Source organism: Excalfactoria chinensis, chromosome 5 (assembly GCF_039878825.1).
Source record: "Excalfactoria chinensis isolate bCotChi1 chromosome 5, bCotChi1.hap2, whole genome shotgun sequence".
Lineage (NCBI taxonomy): Eukaryota > Metazoa > Chordata > Aves > Galliformes > Phasianidae > Excalfactoria > Excalfactoria chinensis.
Genome location: NC_092829.1, coordinates 56,960,888 through 56,976,407, shown reverse-complemented (window position 1 = coordinate 56,976,407; position 15,520 = coordinate 56,960,888). Strand labels below are relative to the sequence as shown.

The following is a 15,520-nucleotide window of genomic DNA, read 5'->3' as shown; positions in this document are numbered from 1 at the left end:
ATGGAATGCAGATAGAAGGAGCTGCGCTGGGGGCAGAGCACTGAACGACCTTTGAACGGAAAGCCTGGAATAAACCGAAGCTCTCAGGTATGGTTTAAAGGAAAACAACGACAAAGATTCATAGAAAAAAAAACAGCGGGTGCAGGTTCTGTCTCACCCCGATGTCTCTTCCAGCTACAAGGAGCTGTGTGCATCCAGCTCCTCGAGGCTGGCAGGTTGCTTGGCTTGCCTTCTCTCTCCATTTTGCTCTCCTTTCTCTTTGTACCCTCCCATAAAGCTGAAGTTATTTAGGTGTGTTGTTTTTTTTTTTTTTTCTCTCTCCCACAGGTTCAGGTGGAGGTGGAGCATTGGGAGGGAAAGAAGGATGGCCAACCCCTCCTGCAGGCCTGGAACCCAGCGATTGGGGAACCCAATGAAGGGCAGGGACTGAAGAAGGGGAGGTGAGGAGGAGGAGGAGGAGGAGGAGGGAAGAACTTAAAGGGGAAAAAAAAAAAAAAAAAGCACACAGAAAAACCCAATGAAAGCACTTGTGGGGCAGCCAGCTCAAGTGGCACAGTGGGAAGACGGCTGGCAGGAAGTCTGAAGGGATCTCATGCAGGTAAACACAGCTCTCCATTGCTTCCCACTCTGCATTGAGGTGTCTCGGGAGGGGTCAGTAGGGTCTCTCTCCCCACAAGCCCAGTCGCTTGGCCTCCATCTCTGCTGCCTGCTCACTGCCTGCCTTGCTTTCCCCACGGCTTTCCTCCAGGGGGATACCACAGTCCAACTACCTTGCTTGGATCACTACAAAACTGGGCTGACCCCCAGTGCAAAGTGTAGGAGATGGGGGTGTGCTGTGTGTTCCCCTGTGCTCCTCCTTCAGCCCCGCACTGAGCTGCTGCCCTTTTGGCACCCATTTCATGCCCTGGAGCCATTATTTTCCAGCTGCTTAAGTGTCCCCTGCTTACCTTGACCCCACAGAGCTGGGGCTGCTGTGCCAAAGGGAGGTGAGGTACCTCCATCCCCTGTTGCAGATCTACCCCTTCCCCACAACACGGGCACAGTGTTGGGGGAAAAACAGGTTTCATCATTTCCAAACCGGTTTGCAATCTGGAGTGAAGAAGCTTTGGGACAAAGAGGCAGCCAGGGTAGATTTTATCCCTCCTGGCCCCAGCTGGATGTGTTTACAGTAGTGCTGCCTTGCATAAACACCAGTATGGTGATATCCTTGTTATTCCCAGCAGGCACAATACCTGCACTGGGGGCTCTGCGGGTGTTCAGAGACCGAAGAGCCCAACCCCATAGCCAGGCTTTTCTTCACCTTTTGTTCCCAGTGTGATGTATTGGCAAGGTGTGGGCTATCTTCCCTGCTACCCCTCTTTCCAAAGAGGCAATGCCATCCAGGGATGGTCCCTGGGCACAGCCACAGGGCAGCACTGTGCCTCCTAATGCAACCACTGCGCCCACTTGGTGTGAAAGCTCACAAGATAGGAAACCTATGCTGCTATAAATAAACCCTGTGGTTTAATTAGCAATTTCAACAGGCACATTGGGCTGGGAGCAGTGCCACAGCTAAGCCACGCAGCACAAAGGAAGGTCCCCAGTTGCACATCCAAAGAGCTGTTGCTTTAGTACTGCAGCTCCCAGGATGACCCAGGGGCTGTGGTTGCACCTTGGCCTCACAGCAACACCCTAACCCAGATTCCAGTTTCTCCTCTGTCTCAGCCCCAATCCAACCCGTGGCAGCAAAAAGTGGACTTTGTCCTCACAGAAAACAGGACACCAGGTCCTTCCTTCCACAACGCTGGTAGCCGAATGCCTGTGACCACACCATGGCAGGTAGGTCATCAATGCTTCAAGTGCTTTCAGCCAAAAAGGCCCCCTCAAGTCTCAAGCACGTTGTAGGTTCCACTTGCTGCTATGGGGTAGATCCCAGCCCCAAAAACCAGCCCAGCCTTCTGCAGAGCACTACTCCCTACCAGACCCTGGCAGCAGAGCTTGTTCTTCTGGGGAAGCCAGGCTGGCAGCAGGGCTGTGATGCTTCAGGTTAAAATAGTAGGTGATGCAGTGGCACAGGCTGCCCAGGGAGGTGGTGGGGTCACCGTCTCTGGAAGTGTTTGAGAACCATGATGTGGCACTGGAGGACATGGTTTAGTGGGGATGGGCAGGAAGAACTCAATGATCTTATCAGTCTTTTCCAGCCCTAATGATTCTGTGGTTCTAATTAGGGACAGGGTTTAATGAGTGTGGTGGGGGCGGGCTGATGATCTTAAGAGATCTTTTCCAACCTTAATGATTGAATCAGTTCTGTGATTCCCCCTTGCCAGAATCTGGACCCCTGATGGTTTCTCCTTCCCCCTATGCCTCCAGGTTTTTGCAGTGTTCCTCCTGAAATCCTTGCCCCAGCTGCAAATGAGACACTGGAGCTGGCCCTGGGAAGCCAGGTTGTGCTGAACTGCACCATGCGCTGGGCAGTTGGTGAGCACTGTGAGCCCGTCCCCATCTGGACCAAGGATGGGCAGTTGCTGGGCAGCGAGAGCAGACAAGACAGCACGTGGTAAGGACCCTGCCCTAAAATACATCCGTCTGGCTTTCTGGGTTGCCCAACCCACCTTTCCTTCTCTCCCCTAGGTTTGGTCAGAATGCCTCAGAGCACTTCCTTGCCACCGTCCTGCAGGTCAACCTCACACACGATGCTGATTTTGGAGTGTTTGCCTGCTGGATCAGCAACGCCACAGCCACCTTCACCCTGCAGAGAGGGGGTAGGAACGGACTGGGAGCCAGCCCTAGGAAACCCAAGGAGGGTTCTGGCACGGGGGTGGCAGTGGTGGCCCCATAGGTGTCACGAAGCGGGTGAAAGAGGAATGGCTGCATGTTGGGGTGTGAAACACAGAAAGCTGGATCTGGGGATACCATCCACGCTCTTCATTATCTTTGCAGATGTTGCAGGGCATGTGAATGCAGTGCTGGCTGCCCTGTTGGTCTTGGCCCTCCTGGTGCTGCTGGCAGGGCTCTATATCAGATGCCGCCTGAGCGTGCTCCTCTGGTACAGGAACCACTATGGCGAGCTGGAGATGAATGGTGAGAAGGGAGCAAAGGAGAGGGTGGCCCCAGGGTGAGCTACCTTTGGGCCTGGGCAGGCTCCTCTCTGGCACTAACCTCCCTTTTTCCCCCCAACCACGCAGATGGGAAGCTGTATGATGCCTATGTGTCCCACGCCGCCTCTCCAGATGACCGAAAGTTTGTCCACTTCATTGTCAAGCCACAGCTGGAGAACCGCTATGGCTACAAGCTCTACCTGGATGAGCGGAACATCCTGCCTAATGCTGGTAGGCACCATCCCTATGGCACTGGGCAGAGGGACGATGCTGTCACCTGGACCTCAAATCCCAAAGAGGGGAGAGGATGCACTGAGTAAGGGGCTAAGACGCTTTCTCTCCCTGACACAGAGCCATCAGCAGACCTCATCATGAATGTGAGCAGGTGCCGGCGTCTCATTGTGGTCCTCTCTGTAGCATACCTGGAGCAGGACTGGTGCAACAGCAGCTTTAGGTATATGAGCCCACTCCTGCCTGCCTCTGGGAGAGAGGGGCTGGCAGCTCCTCACCTCCTGCCCCACACCTGTCTCTCAGGGAAGGGCTCTGGAGGCTGCTGGAGCTTTCCAAGAAACCCATTTTCATCGTCTTTGAGAGCCAGTACCGGGAGATCGCACACCCTGCCATCAACCTGCTGAAGCATCATAGAAGTGCCATCACCTTGCTGGTTTGGCGAGCAGGCTCTATGGTAAGAGCTGAGTAGGGTCCAACCCTGGTGCTCTATTTCATATCAGGCTCCAGATCTGCACACTCACATCCCAAACGTGCACAGGAAGGAGCCCTGTTCTAGGGTGTCCCCTGGCCAAGGAAACCAGGGCAGCACAGCTCACACTGTAAAGCCAGGCTGGGAGCTGCAGCTCTCCAGCAGGTCAGGCTGGTTTCTCTGTCACTGTGTGGGCATGCTGCCATGGTAGAGCACAGCCCTCACCTTGGCTGAGCTCCCAGCTGCACGGCCTGTACAGGGCTGTTTTGCAGCCCAATGCAGCTCATCTCCCTCTCACCTAATGCAGACCCCATCATCAGACTTCTGGAAGGAACTGTGCCTGGCCCTGCCACGCAAGGTGGCCTTCCGGGGGACCATGGGGGACCCACAGACCCAGCTCCAAGAGGACAAGGACCCCATGCTCATCCTGCACAGCAGCTACTCGGACAGCCGGGGGGACCCCCACCCAGATGGAGACCTGGGTACAGGTCCTTGTCACACACCTCCACTCCTGGGTTGGGTGTGAAGGTTGGGTTGACCCCTCCTCCAACACTTGACCCCCTCTCTGCTCCTTCCAGGCCTCCGTGGAAGTGCTTTCAGAAGTCCCCTTCCTCCCCGCATCAGTGGTCCTGGGGGGCCCACAGCTTTGGCTACCGGCATGCTGGAGGACACTCAGCTGAAGGACAGCCACAGAGCTGAGATCGACGTCTCCGACCTGGGCTCACGTAACTATGGTGCCCGCACGGACTTCTACTGCCTGGTGACAGAGGATGACATCTGAACAGAGCCACAGCCAAGCTGCTGAACTTCAGCATCCTCACACTCTGTGGGACTGCACAGACACTGGTCGTGGTTCCAGGATCCCAGGCACGGTGAAGAAATGAAGCTGGGAGGAGAGGAGCTGGCACCTAGTAACATGCTCCATGGTGGAAAGCCATCACAGGGGGGACATTCCTGTCTGCAGTACCCAGGCACCCTTGAGTGGTAGGTCCTTCTCTCTCACCCTGGGTAGGAGGGACATCTTTCCTGCCTGATGGACAAGCGTTGGGATTTTTATGCCCTTGGAGAAGCAGCGTGCACCCACATCCCTTTGCACCTCTTTCCCCTACCCGAGTTGCTTGAGGCAGCATCACCCTCTTCCCCCACAGAAATCCTGGTGGCAATAAAATGCTGCTGTTCCAGTGGGTCTCGTCAATCTGCAGGGACATGGGTGACACTCGTGAATTCCACAGTGAGTGGTGAGGCAGCGTCCACAGGTGCTGGCCAAGCACAACGATGTTATTCAAGGTCTTTATTTAGGAGATATACAGTGCATAGCCTCTACACGGAGAGCTGGTGGGACAAATGCACTGCCCCATCCCCAGCTGGTCCCAACATGTCACATTGAGTATGGGGGGAGGTCCCTCATGGCCACTGCTCACTCACCCCACCCCCCCAGCTCCCCTCCAGCCCCCCTATCTGCTGACTTCCCAGCCCCTGTTGTACCTACTCTACCCCATTTCCCAGATGGGGCACACCCAAGCGCAGGGTCTCCCTCCCCAGTCCCAAACCCCACTGACAGACCCCAAGCGACCCACAGCTTCCCGCACACCCCAACCCTCCGCCTCTGCTGGGTGAGCTTTGAACTTGTGCTGGCCCCACCTGCAGCGGGCACCGAGGGCATCTCCCCACCCTGTGGGGAGACGCCACCCAGCAAACACAAGCTAGCCGACTCTGCCTGGATCTTGCTTATACAGCACTGTCCTGAACAGCCCCGGGTCCTTAACAGGGCAGCTACGGGGTCCTTGCTGCAAAGTGGGCATTAATGCTGCTTCTGGCTCCTTGCAGCCAAGGTGCAGCCCCTTCAAACTTTGGGGAGACACCAGTGGCCATCACGATGCACCCCTCCACCCCCCATGCTCTACAAAGCCCCATCCCCACGCAGGGATGCAGCCCAACACAATGAGATTCTGGGAGCTCAGCCCTAATTAGAGGGAGCAGCTGGGATAGGGACACCCCCAAAAGCGTCCCCCAGAGCTTACTGCTCCTCTGCCAAGCTTGAGGTGGAGCAAAAACAGTGCGTGGGGGGGGGGGGACATTTTCAGCTCCTGCATCCCTAGCCCAGAGATGGGGTGCCCAGCAGCAGGGGGTAGGTGCAAGGGACACGAGGAGCAGTGGGGACTATGCTACAGAGCAGGAGTCCTGCTGCGAGCAGCTTCTCTGCGGTCACAGGAGGCAGCAAGGTGCATCCCAGAGGGGAGGATGAGGGCTGTGCAGTCTCTTCTCCCTGGGGCTGTTCTTACAGGCTGAGGAAGTCCTCCTTCCGGTACCCCTTCTGCAAGAAAACAGGCCACCTGTCACCCAGTGTTTGGGGGACGCATGGGTGTTCCCATCCCTTTAAGGCACCTGGCACCATAAGGATGATGCTCTGGGGACGTTTCCACCTCTACATGAGGTAAAGGTGTGGAGTCAGGGCAAGTCATACGCCTGCAAGCACTTGGGTGGAGTACATTTCCAGGCTGAAGCCCCCAGCCATGACTCCCTTGGGCTTTTCCCCAGGCTCCCACCCCAGAGGGAGGTACTTACCACCTTGAAGTCCCGGTGGAGCTTGGTGTATTGCCACATGTTGCCCAGGAGGCTGGCTGCTGCCCGGGAGGACTTCTCGTTGTCTGAACTGGAGTAGGGAAAGAAAAGACAATCATGTTTTGGGTCCCACAGGGCATGGGATGGTACCCCACCACCAGCCCAAGGATACCACCCCATAAAGTCTGAGGGCTGATAGCAAAGTGCTTCTAGTAGGAGTGGTGAGAAGCACCCAGATGGAGAAGAGACGGCCGCAATGATGGACAACACCGTAGTTGGGATGGAAAAATAGACAAGCAGGTTCCCACCTGTCCCTCCTCTTCTTGACATAGAAGAGCTTCCTGAGGCCATCAAAGTAGACGATGTCACGAGCAGCCATGGGGCTCTCCACCACCAGGTTGTTGAGCACCGCAATGATGTTCACAATAACATCAGCAGGCGGTGCCTTGTCCCCGACGCTCCCTGGCAGCTTCTCAATCAAGTGGCTGACCACCTTGGTGGCTGGAGGGCAAAGGCAACGTATCAGGTCTAGTGGCCAAACCTCAGAGAATGCATGGTGACCTAGGGAGGAGCCCTGCAGCCAAGGACCCATGAGGCAGCACCAGGGGTTGCTTCAAGCTCTATGCTGAGACTCTGTGGTACTTAGGAGGGGAGCAGTGTGCGAGATGGGCTGGGGCAACAGATGCATAGCCAAGGAAGGCAAATGGGGCTGGAGGCAGAGCAGAGCATGCCAGGGATGTTTGGTCACTGGAGACAAACAGGGCACCACACACGCGTGCATCCAGCTGTGAACATGGATGCAGGAAGGTGCTAGAGGTATATGCAAAGGCCAAACTAAGGGTCAAAAGGATGGAAAGCATCCAGTGGGCTCCTCTGTGCCACCCCAGCCCTGCCCTTCCCAGCACTCACACATCTCATCCTTGTTGCGTGCGTGGCGGGACAGGTTGCGGATGAGCCCTGTCAGGGAGCGCAGCTGGTGATGGTCAGCGGTGCGGACGCGGTCCAGCACAGGGTTCAGGATGCGTTCCTGCTCCAAGGCCAGCCGGCTCAGCACGCCTGCCCACTGCAGAGGCAAAAAACACACAGTAGAGGCACCCACCAGATTTGCCTCATCTTTCCCCCTCCTCTTGCTCAGCGTGGCAGGGTGACCTGACTGACAAGGAACGTGACAGCCACGTTCCTCCACCCAGGTAGGGCTGTGACCAGCAACGACAGCCAAGCAAAATGGGACAAGCCCAAGGAATGCTCCCCTCCTGCATCCTCACCCTGCGGTCCCCAGCCGTAATGTTCTGCAGGGCGCCTGAGGCCGCCTCGGTGGTGTGTTTGTTGAGCTCGCAGCGCTGCAGCAGCCTGTTGTAGATACCTACAATCTGTGGGTTCCAGAGCCACTCCATACCCTTGGGGTCCTTGGACACCTCCGTGAAAGTGACAATGTCTGCATTCAGATAGTGCTGCGGGGACAAGGTGAGCAGTGTTAGGCCCAGAGAGAACAATCCCTCTCTGTGTTGTCCTCTTTGCTGTGGGCACCTCCAGCTTGGCAGGGAGTGGACATGTCAACCCAACTGTGTCACACCGCTCAGCTTGGGGAGGTGGGGGTTTGCACCCATTGCTACATGCAAGTAGCACCTGATTCATCCTCTGAGTTCACCCGTGTGTCCCACCCAGCAGCCAGGGCTGGTGTCCACCTCCACCCACAATCACCACGTTTCACCAGCCACTTTCCCATGCTTCTACACCCCAGGTGATGCAGCTGTCACAGCACAAAAATGCCACTCTCCCTCCTCCCACGCCCCCAGACCTGCTGACCTCTCGAGCCTTCTTGCTCTGGGGGCTGAAGCAGCCCACCAGCTCCCCTGTCATGGTTCCACCATTGTTTCTGCGGTGGCCCTCCAGGCGCTGGAGGGAGGAGGGGGGCATTTCGTCATAGAGACGGTAGGAGAGGTTGCGCAGGACACAGACAGCATTCTCCACGCTCTGGGGAAAGAAACGGGACATGAAGGGTGGAAGTCAGTCCTGGTGAGCTGGCACACCCTCCAGGGCCCAGACCTATGGAGTTCCACTTGGGCTCCAGATTCAGAGCCACATCCGTGGCATCACCACTGACAGTACCCCACCATGCCCAGTAAGCTTGGACAGATCCAGCTTCGTTTTCCCCACTTTGTGAAGGACGTCTGGTGATCCCAGGGGACACACAAGGGTCTGAGTAACACCCCATCTGAAGGCACTAAAGCCCCAAGCCTTCTGAGCAGAGCAAATCTTGAGGCTCACCTTGTCTTCTGACTTCCCTACTTCTAGAGAGCTGTTCACATAGTGGATCATGGCGTCCACCAGCCCATGGCACTCACGCATCTTCTGCCGGGTCTGCTGGCTTGCAGAGCTCAGATTTCTGCATGGGGAAAAAGGGTCCATCACAGTGAGAAGTGGCACTACAGCCACTCCATCCTTGTGCCCCACTACAGCAGTAAGGTCAACTAATGCTTGTCCCGTGGTGTTGACAACACTTTGCCTTGATGCACAAGCACTGCAAGGAATGGGGACCTCAAAAACAAACTCTCTAGATTGGCAGCGCAGGTGGTGTTTTCTCCCATCTAAACCTTGATCCACGGTAGGATTGAGGCTGGTCCAGAGCACGTACCTGAGGAAGCCTGTGGAGTTGTAGAAGATCTCTGCCTCGGAGGGGTTCTGCTGGATGACACCAGAGCCACCCAGGCCAGAGAGGGGGACCAGGACCAGGTCTGTGAGCTGTTCCAGTGTGTCTCGAGCCAAGCGATCCTTCAGGTTGTCACTGGAGGAAAGATTCCATAGAATCCCTGCATGGAAAAAAAGGGATCCTCAGTCCTGGGGACAGACTGAGAGCATGTTCATCCTGGCCCACCTCACACTGGTCACTCACAGCCATGAGGCAACTCATGGTTGGGGACACCACCCAGGTGCGTGCTGACAACACAGAGCTGTCCTCACACAGTATCGCCCTGGCCTTACTCACAGGCCAGGGGAACCAGATGCCACCTCATTAGGAGGACCCCAGTCCAGCCCTGTGACCATCTCTGACCTGTGACATTCTTGCGGAGCTCATCATCAGGCTCCTGCAGTGTCCTCATGAGCTCATAGATGCCATTCTCCTCCACCAGAGCCAGCTTGTTCTCAGCATTGTCGTAGATGAGGTTGCGCATGGCACCTGTTGCATGGCGCTGCACCTCCTGGTTGGGGCTGTTAAAGAGCTTCACCAGCTTGGGCATGGCCTGGAGGCTGCGAGCCTACAGTGGGAAATAGGTTGGGTGGAGAGGCTAAGCCAACTTCCCATAGGGTCTGAGGCTCCCTCCATTTCCTTCATCCTCCCAGGAGCGCCCCACCATACCAGAGAGGCTCAAGAGACCCTTCCCCTCTGGTGCCCACCTGCTTCTTGGCATTACTGTCACTGTAGCACTTGTGCTGGAGGTAGGCAGCGCCCAGGACTTGTAGGTTGGGGTCACTGGCTATCAGGTATTTCACCGCTGAGGGCAGGTCAATGTCATCAAACCTGGAAGCCACAGGCAGATGAGGAAGAGTCCAGGAAAGGCACCCTCAACGGTCTTCCACCTCTGCTCCCCACCACAACCCACGTTTCAAAAGAGACATGCCAACCCAGCTCCCTCCTCATCACACTCCTCCTGGCTTAGCAGGCACCTTCCCGCCTCTGCATCTCAGGATGGTTTTACGTTAGGACCTAGGAACATATGCAGGACACACTTAAAGATGAACTCACACCACACTCCATGACAGTGAGGCCAAATTATACCAACCACCTCACTTCTCCTCCTTCCCTTGCAGCCAAGCAACAACCAGGGAGTTTAATCCTAAACCAGCCAAGTGACTCATGAGAATAAAGGACAAGGCAGGTTGGCACTCACCCTCCTGACTGCTGGGTGAGCAGCGTGCTGTGCCCGTTGTAAATATCCATGGCGCGCTGGTCCTGGAGGTGGTGGCTGGACTCAGCCAGGCTGCGCATGGAAGGCGCACGGGAGCTGTGCTCCACCATGCCCATGTAGGAACTCCCGACAGCCGCCTGCGCGGACGGCTGGATGCTGCCAAAGGAGCCGGTGCTGAGTCGTGAGCGGTTGTTGCTCTGGAAGCGCTGGAGCGTGCGCATGGCTGGTGCCCGAATGGTACGGCTCTGGGGCGCCTCTCCACCATCCAACCAGTCGGAGCCCTTTGCATTGGAACCAGTGCTCATCCGCCTCTCGAAGGTGTACGAGCGGCTGAAGCCGCCATTGCCTTGGTTTTTGTAGAGGGACTGGTGCCCCATGGGGTCCAGCTGCTCTGAGATGATACTGTAGCGGTCATCTGCAGCACTGGGAGGCAGTGGCCCATCAGCCAGCCGCAGGGAGCGCAGCGACAGCGTGTCAAAGCTCTGCCGGGCCCGGTAGTTGCGCTCATGGAAGGAGTTGGGTCGTGGGGAGGTGTTGGCAGCCTGTGACATGGCATAGCCCACGCCGTAGCTCCGGCCCTTCGGCATGCCCCCATTGCTGATAGTTGCCATCCGCTTGTTTGGTGTGAGGTCCACGGCCGACCGCGATGACCAGCTGCTGCCCTTGAGTGTGCCAAAATCTTTTTTGGCCATGGGTTGGTACAGCTAGGGGGGAAGCATAGGGTTAAGGGAAGGTGGTCACTTAAGCATTCCTTCATCCTCACCACAGGAAAAGGGAAGGACAGAGCCCAAAGCCTCACTGATGCTGTCTAATCATAGAATCATTAAAGCTGGAGATCTCTAAGACCACATCCAACCCCAGTCCATCCCCACCGTGCCCACTGACCACATCCCTCAGTGCCACATCTCCACAGTTCTTGAACACCTCCAGGGATGGTGACTCCATCACCTCCCTGGGCAGCGAGGTGTAACCTCACCAGAACTGAGTACAAGGGGACAGTCACCTCCTGCTCCTGCTGGCTGTGCTACTGCTGATACAAACTATTGGCCTTCTTGGCCACCTGGGCACACTGCTGGTTCACGTTCAGCCACTGTCAACTAAATCCCAGATGCTTTTCTCCCACGCAGCATTCCACTGCCCCGAGCCTGTAGCACTGCCAGGGGCTGTTGTGCAGGTTGAAGTGCAAGACCCAACACTTGGTCTTGTTGAACTTCCTCCCATTGGCCTCAGCCCATTGATCCAGCCTTTCCAGATCCACCTATAGGGCCTTCCTACCTTCACGTAGGCCAACACTAAGCTGTTTATCAACACTAGGCTGTCTAAGCTATCCCCAGCTAGCACAGAGATTGTGTGCTTGGTTCAGACATACCGAGCCTTTGGAGTCCAAGCCATTGGTCTGGGAGCGGGAGCTAAAGGAGGAGCGCATGGTCGTGCCATATGGACTGCCTGCAGGATGGAGATGGGAGATAACACATCGGTCTGAACAAACACTGCCTCCCACCCTGCTGCCCTCAGGAAGGTGGAGAGGGAGCTGAGAACCAGAAGGCTGGAGAAGTGCCTGCCTTCCAGCCACAGGGTACAGGAAGGAGGAGGCAGCACGCCTTCCACAGCTTCTCCACCTTTCAAGGATACCCCAGTGTTGAGAGCAGTAATTGCCACCTTGGTGGGGACACAGCGGCTTGACACAACTCCCTTTGACCTTACTCAGCTGGGACAGGGGCTCAGGGGGCCAGCCATGCTCTGCTGCAAGGCTTACTTGTGTCCTGGTCCCACCAGGTTACTGTCACCTGGGTGCCACCACAGCAGGGACAGCTAAGGACAGGGACATCCACGTTGGGGCAAACAAAGCGCAGGGTGCCGGGGGGGGGCTCTCCCGTCACTAGGGCGCAGCTAGAGGCGCAATGGGGCGAATGAACAGGGCGGAGGCCGTGAGCTCAGATGTTTAATGGAGGCACTTGGAGACCAGCCAGCAAGGCGAGACAGCGCCGAGAGCCCAGGGAAGGAGCCGCCAAAAGCGGCCCAAAGTGGGGCATGCGGTCCCAGTATCCTCATGGGGGTAAACTGAGGCTTGGGGACAACCAACCCAGGCTGGAGCGAGCGTAGGAAGCCCCCATTTGGATCAAAGGAAGACGGGAATCCCCCACCCGCAGAGAGCCGCCCCGCAATCTCCCACCTCTGCTATCCACGGGGTCAAGCGTGGTGATCTCGGGGTGCGAGGCAGCCGTCTGTCCCCGCAGCATCATGCGGATTCGGACCTGCTCCTGGACTCGAGCATTGCGCAGCCGCTGGGCCTCAGCCGCTTCTCGGCCGCGACCGTCCAGCTGGCGATCCGAGGGCAAAGCCAGTGAGCAAACGCCGGCTTCGGGCTGCAGGGCCGACAGCAAGAAGGCATTAGTCTCCTGCATGACGGCCTGAGAGAGTGCGGCCGCCCTTTGCAGGTGTGTGTGTGTGTGTGCGCGGCTGTGGTGGCGGAGCCTTCCCTGAGCTGTAGGGAGGCACCCGGCCCGCCCCGCCGCCGCCACGCCTCAGTGCCGCGGACACCTGAGCAGGGGGGCAACGTGGGCCCCCCCAAGGCCAAAGGAGCCCCACAGGGTGCCCACAGACGTAGCGATGAGTTGGATGGACTCCCTGGGCCAGCTCGCCCTCAGACCCCAACAGGCCCAAGGACACAAAAGCCTCCGTGTGGCCTCCGAGTTGACTTCTGGACCACCGCGTGGCCTCTCCTGACAGCCTGCCTGAGGCTTAACCTACACATCAACAGCCAAACCCCTGTGCAGCCTCCATTTGACCCCCAGCCCTCCACCAGCCAGCCCTAGATCCCACACAGCCTCCACATTGACCCCTAGTGAGCAACAGGCACCAACAGTATCCCCCAGACCCCCACATGGCCTCATCTGCAGCTCTAGACCCCCTTGGAAAGCCCCACATTCCCCCATTTATCACCCAGGAGAGCCCCAAGTTCACTGTCCATTGACCCCTAGAGCCCAGGGCAGCCCCACGGCAAGCCCTAGACCTCCAAGAGGCCCACAGCCAACACCAGGCAGTCTCCCTGCTAAAGCCCTACGCCACATCCTACAAGAGCCCACCACCACTGTTAGGGCACAACAGCTGGGCCTTCCCTGCTTTGCTTTCCAAATCAGTTGGGATTTACCAAAAGAAAACAACAATAATACATTTATTAGATTAAAAAATAAATAAATAAGTTAAACCACGGGGCAGCTGAGTGCTGCCGGGCTGTTGGCTCTGAGCAAAGAGGCAATGAATGCAGGGTGACTCAGTCGCTGCTTCATGCAGGTACTAATTAGGCTTGCCCCACCCGCCCAGCCATCCCAACCAACCTGAGCTTGTAAGGCACGCCTGCTCCCAGAATCCCCAGTGGCTTTGTTCCACTGCTTTCCCCCTGCCTGGATTCTTGGAGCCATGCACTCCTGACACAAGTTGTGTACGTTCTCAGCCTTAGGGCAAGAGGGGGGGTATGGGAACGTCAGCACCCATGGCGGCTTCAGCACCACCTGGCAGAAGCGTGTTGGGGTTTGGCAGCTAGTGATCTGGCTCAGGCTTGCAACACCGGGCACTGACAGCTCAGGATGGCTTTTGTCCTTTGGTGGAGGGGGGGCGAAAGAGCAGTGAGGAATGTGCCGCTGTCAGCAGGAGCTTGATGCGGGACAGCAGAGCGTTCCAAGGACAGGGATCTGTTCCCTGCAGTGGTAAGGGCCCCCAGTCTTGGTGGCCAACCCCATTGTGCTTGGGGACCTATGACCCCCCAGACCCTTCCCATCTCTCTCTGGGAAGCTTTATAAGGCTGGGGGTAGGGGTCACAGCCAAACCTTTTTGGGGTCTACAGCCTTAAGGGGACCATTCCCAGCTCCGTGCCACCCACACTTGGCAGTGCTCAGCAGGGCACTCCCAGCCTGCATGAATCATATTCTCCCCCCCCCCACTCCTTCGAAGCAAGAGGTTCACTCCCCATGCATGTTGCTGCTTGCTTATGGCTCCATGCCAGGCTCTGAGGGGTGGGGGGATACCCCCAGGTACATCCTTACATCCCCAAAGCCGGGAGCCGGGGCTTCTGCAGCCCTGTAAAAGGCTTTGGATACTTAAAAAAATAATAATAAATCAAGTACAGCAATTTGCTACAAGACCCCCATTTGGAGCAAAACTGAGATGTAACCACACACAGTGATGCAGAGATGAATAAACTCAGCATAGACACACCATGAATTGTGCTCTAAAGGCACTCCCCCTTCTATGGGGTGACCAGCGCTGTGGCCTCCACAATACACCAATGCCTGTTGTCCGCAAAGCCCCACTGCATGCCTTGTCCCAAACAGCAGATCCTGTGGCTACCGATGCCACCAGGAACAGGGAAGCAGCCAACAGCACAGCAGCACACGTGCCCACAGTGTCCCTTTCACAGCAGGGAAATTGAGGCACGAGGACACTGGGGAGAGGTCTTGCTTGGCCAGAGCTGGCCAGGAGCGCGCAGCTGATGGATGACTCCATCAGTTTCCCAATAGCATCCACGTCCCCTGGCATGATGTCAACCCGCACTGGGGACAGCTACGCTCGCGAGACACTTACCTTGTTGGGTGGTCCCACAGAGCTGGTGCCCTGCAGCATCCTCTCACTGGGTGCACCCCTGGGTGCTGTCGGGGAGCCCCGGTGTGGGGTCGGCGATGCCGTCTGTGCAGTGGTGGGCGTGGGGTTGTGGTAGGGCCCGCCCCAGGAGCTTACCCAACCAGTCCCTTCACCGTTGTTTTGCATGTGCACTCCAAACCCACTTGCCTCTCAGTCAAGTTTGTGCTTTTGGGGCTTGCGGCGGGGTTTTGGCTCTTGGTGGCTCTGCACGATGCCGGACTGACCCACCTCCTGGATCTGCTGCCAATGGAGGTTCCACCTTCACGATGCTCTGGAAAGCACCTTTGGTCCCCACTTTCATGGCCTTTGGCCAAAGTGTCCATTCCAACACATTCCATTGAAGCCCCTGGTCTGGCATGGGGGAACCCAACAAGGAGGGCTCCAAAAGGAAAAGACTGAGTGGAGACAGAAGTGGGGAGGACAGCCTTTGGGGCAGGAGGGGTTCCCCCTCACCCTGGAGGCTCACAGGGAGCATGTCTGCATGTGTGGGATTGAACAGAATCCCTTTGAAGCCCAGATAAGCTGAGAGGGAGCATTCCAAACAAGCCAAACCAGTTCCAGGGCCATCGCACCAAATGGCACCGCAGCCAGCACTGGCCGATCCCCTTTGCCCACCACCATTCCTCTGCTCACTC

General features: G+C 57.0%; 2 protein-coding genes across 5 annotated transcripts; one reads left to right on the top strand and one right to left on the bottom strand.

Moving 5' to 3' along the window:
- SIGIRR (single Ig and TIR domain containing) lies at positions 1-4,818 on the top strand. 4 transcript variants are annotated; one of them, XM_072338747.1, is made up of 11 exons: positions 1-87; positions 328-598; positions 1,705-1,818; positions 2,350-2,536; positions 2,611-2,741; positions 2,920-3,060; positions 3,165-3,308; positions 3,429-3,531; positions 3,612-3,762; positions 4,085-4,265; positions 4,356-4,818. In XM_072338747.1, exons 3-11 carry the CDS (start codon positions 1,812-1,814, stop codon positions 4,556-4,558), a joined length of 1,248 nt encoding a protein of 415 aa, XP_072194848.1. In that variant the 5' UTR covers positions 1-87; positions 328-598; positions 1,705-1,811; the 3' UTR covers positions 4,559-4,818. The 4 variants fall into 4 exon arrangements, with proteins under 4 accessions (XP_072194848.1, XP_072194849.1, XP_072194847.1 ...); XM_072338748.1 differs by having other exon boundaries at positions 1,688-1,818; positions 4,085-4,259; XM_072338746.1 differs by having other exon boundaries at positions 1,688-1,818.
- A 233-nt stretch (positions 4,819-5,051) lies between these two features.
- PKP3 (plakophilin 3) lies at positions 5,052-15,072 on the bottom strand. The gene is made up of 14 exons (XM_072337804.1): positions 14,829-15,072; positions 12,421-12,613; positions 11,617-11,693; positions 10,230-10,951; positions 9,736-9,859; positions 9,392-9,596; positions 8,975-9,149; positions 8,608-8,725; positions 8,146-8,313; positions 7,605-7,790; positions 7,249-7,402; positions 6,648-6,840; positions 6,343-6,430; positions 5,052-6,091 (listed from the first exon to the last, which is right to left on the bottom strand). Exons 1-14 carry the CDS (start codon positions 15,009-15,011, stop codon positions 6,056-6,058), a joined length of 2,622 nt encoding a protein of 873 aa, XP_072193905.1. The 5' UTR covers positions 15,012-15,072; the 3' UTR covers positions 5,052-6,055.
- Positions 15,073-15,520: the final 448 nt, after the last annotated feature.

Bases quoted from the DNA above. Each gene is read 5' to 3' on its own strand.
- PKP3 (XM_072337804.1), bottom strand. From the start codon at position 15,011: ATGCAAAACAACGGTGAAGGGACTGGTTGGGTAAGCTCCTGGGGCGGG. The intron at 11,694-12,420 runs GTGGGAGATTGC...TCCATCCTGCAG, and splicing joins TGACCCCGTGGATAGCAGAG to GCAGTCCATATGGCACGACC. The intron at 7,791-8,145 runs GTCAGCAGGTCT...TTGTCCCCGCAG, and splicing joins AGAGCAAGAAGGCTCGAGAG to CACTATCTGAATGCAGACAT.
- SIGIRR (XM_072338745.1), top strand. From the start codon at position 2,340: ATGCCTCCAGGTTTTTGCAGTGTTCCTCCTGAAATCCTTGCCCCAGCT. The intron at 2,537-2,610 runs GTAAGGACCCTG...TCTCTCCCCTAG, and splicing joins AGCAGACAAGACAGCACGTG to GTTTGGTCAGAATGCCTCAG. The intron at 4,266-4,355 runs GTCCTTGTCACA...TGCTCCTTCCAG, and splicing joins AGATGGAGACCTGGGTACAG to GCCTCCGTGGAAGTGCTTTC.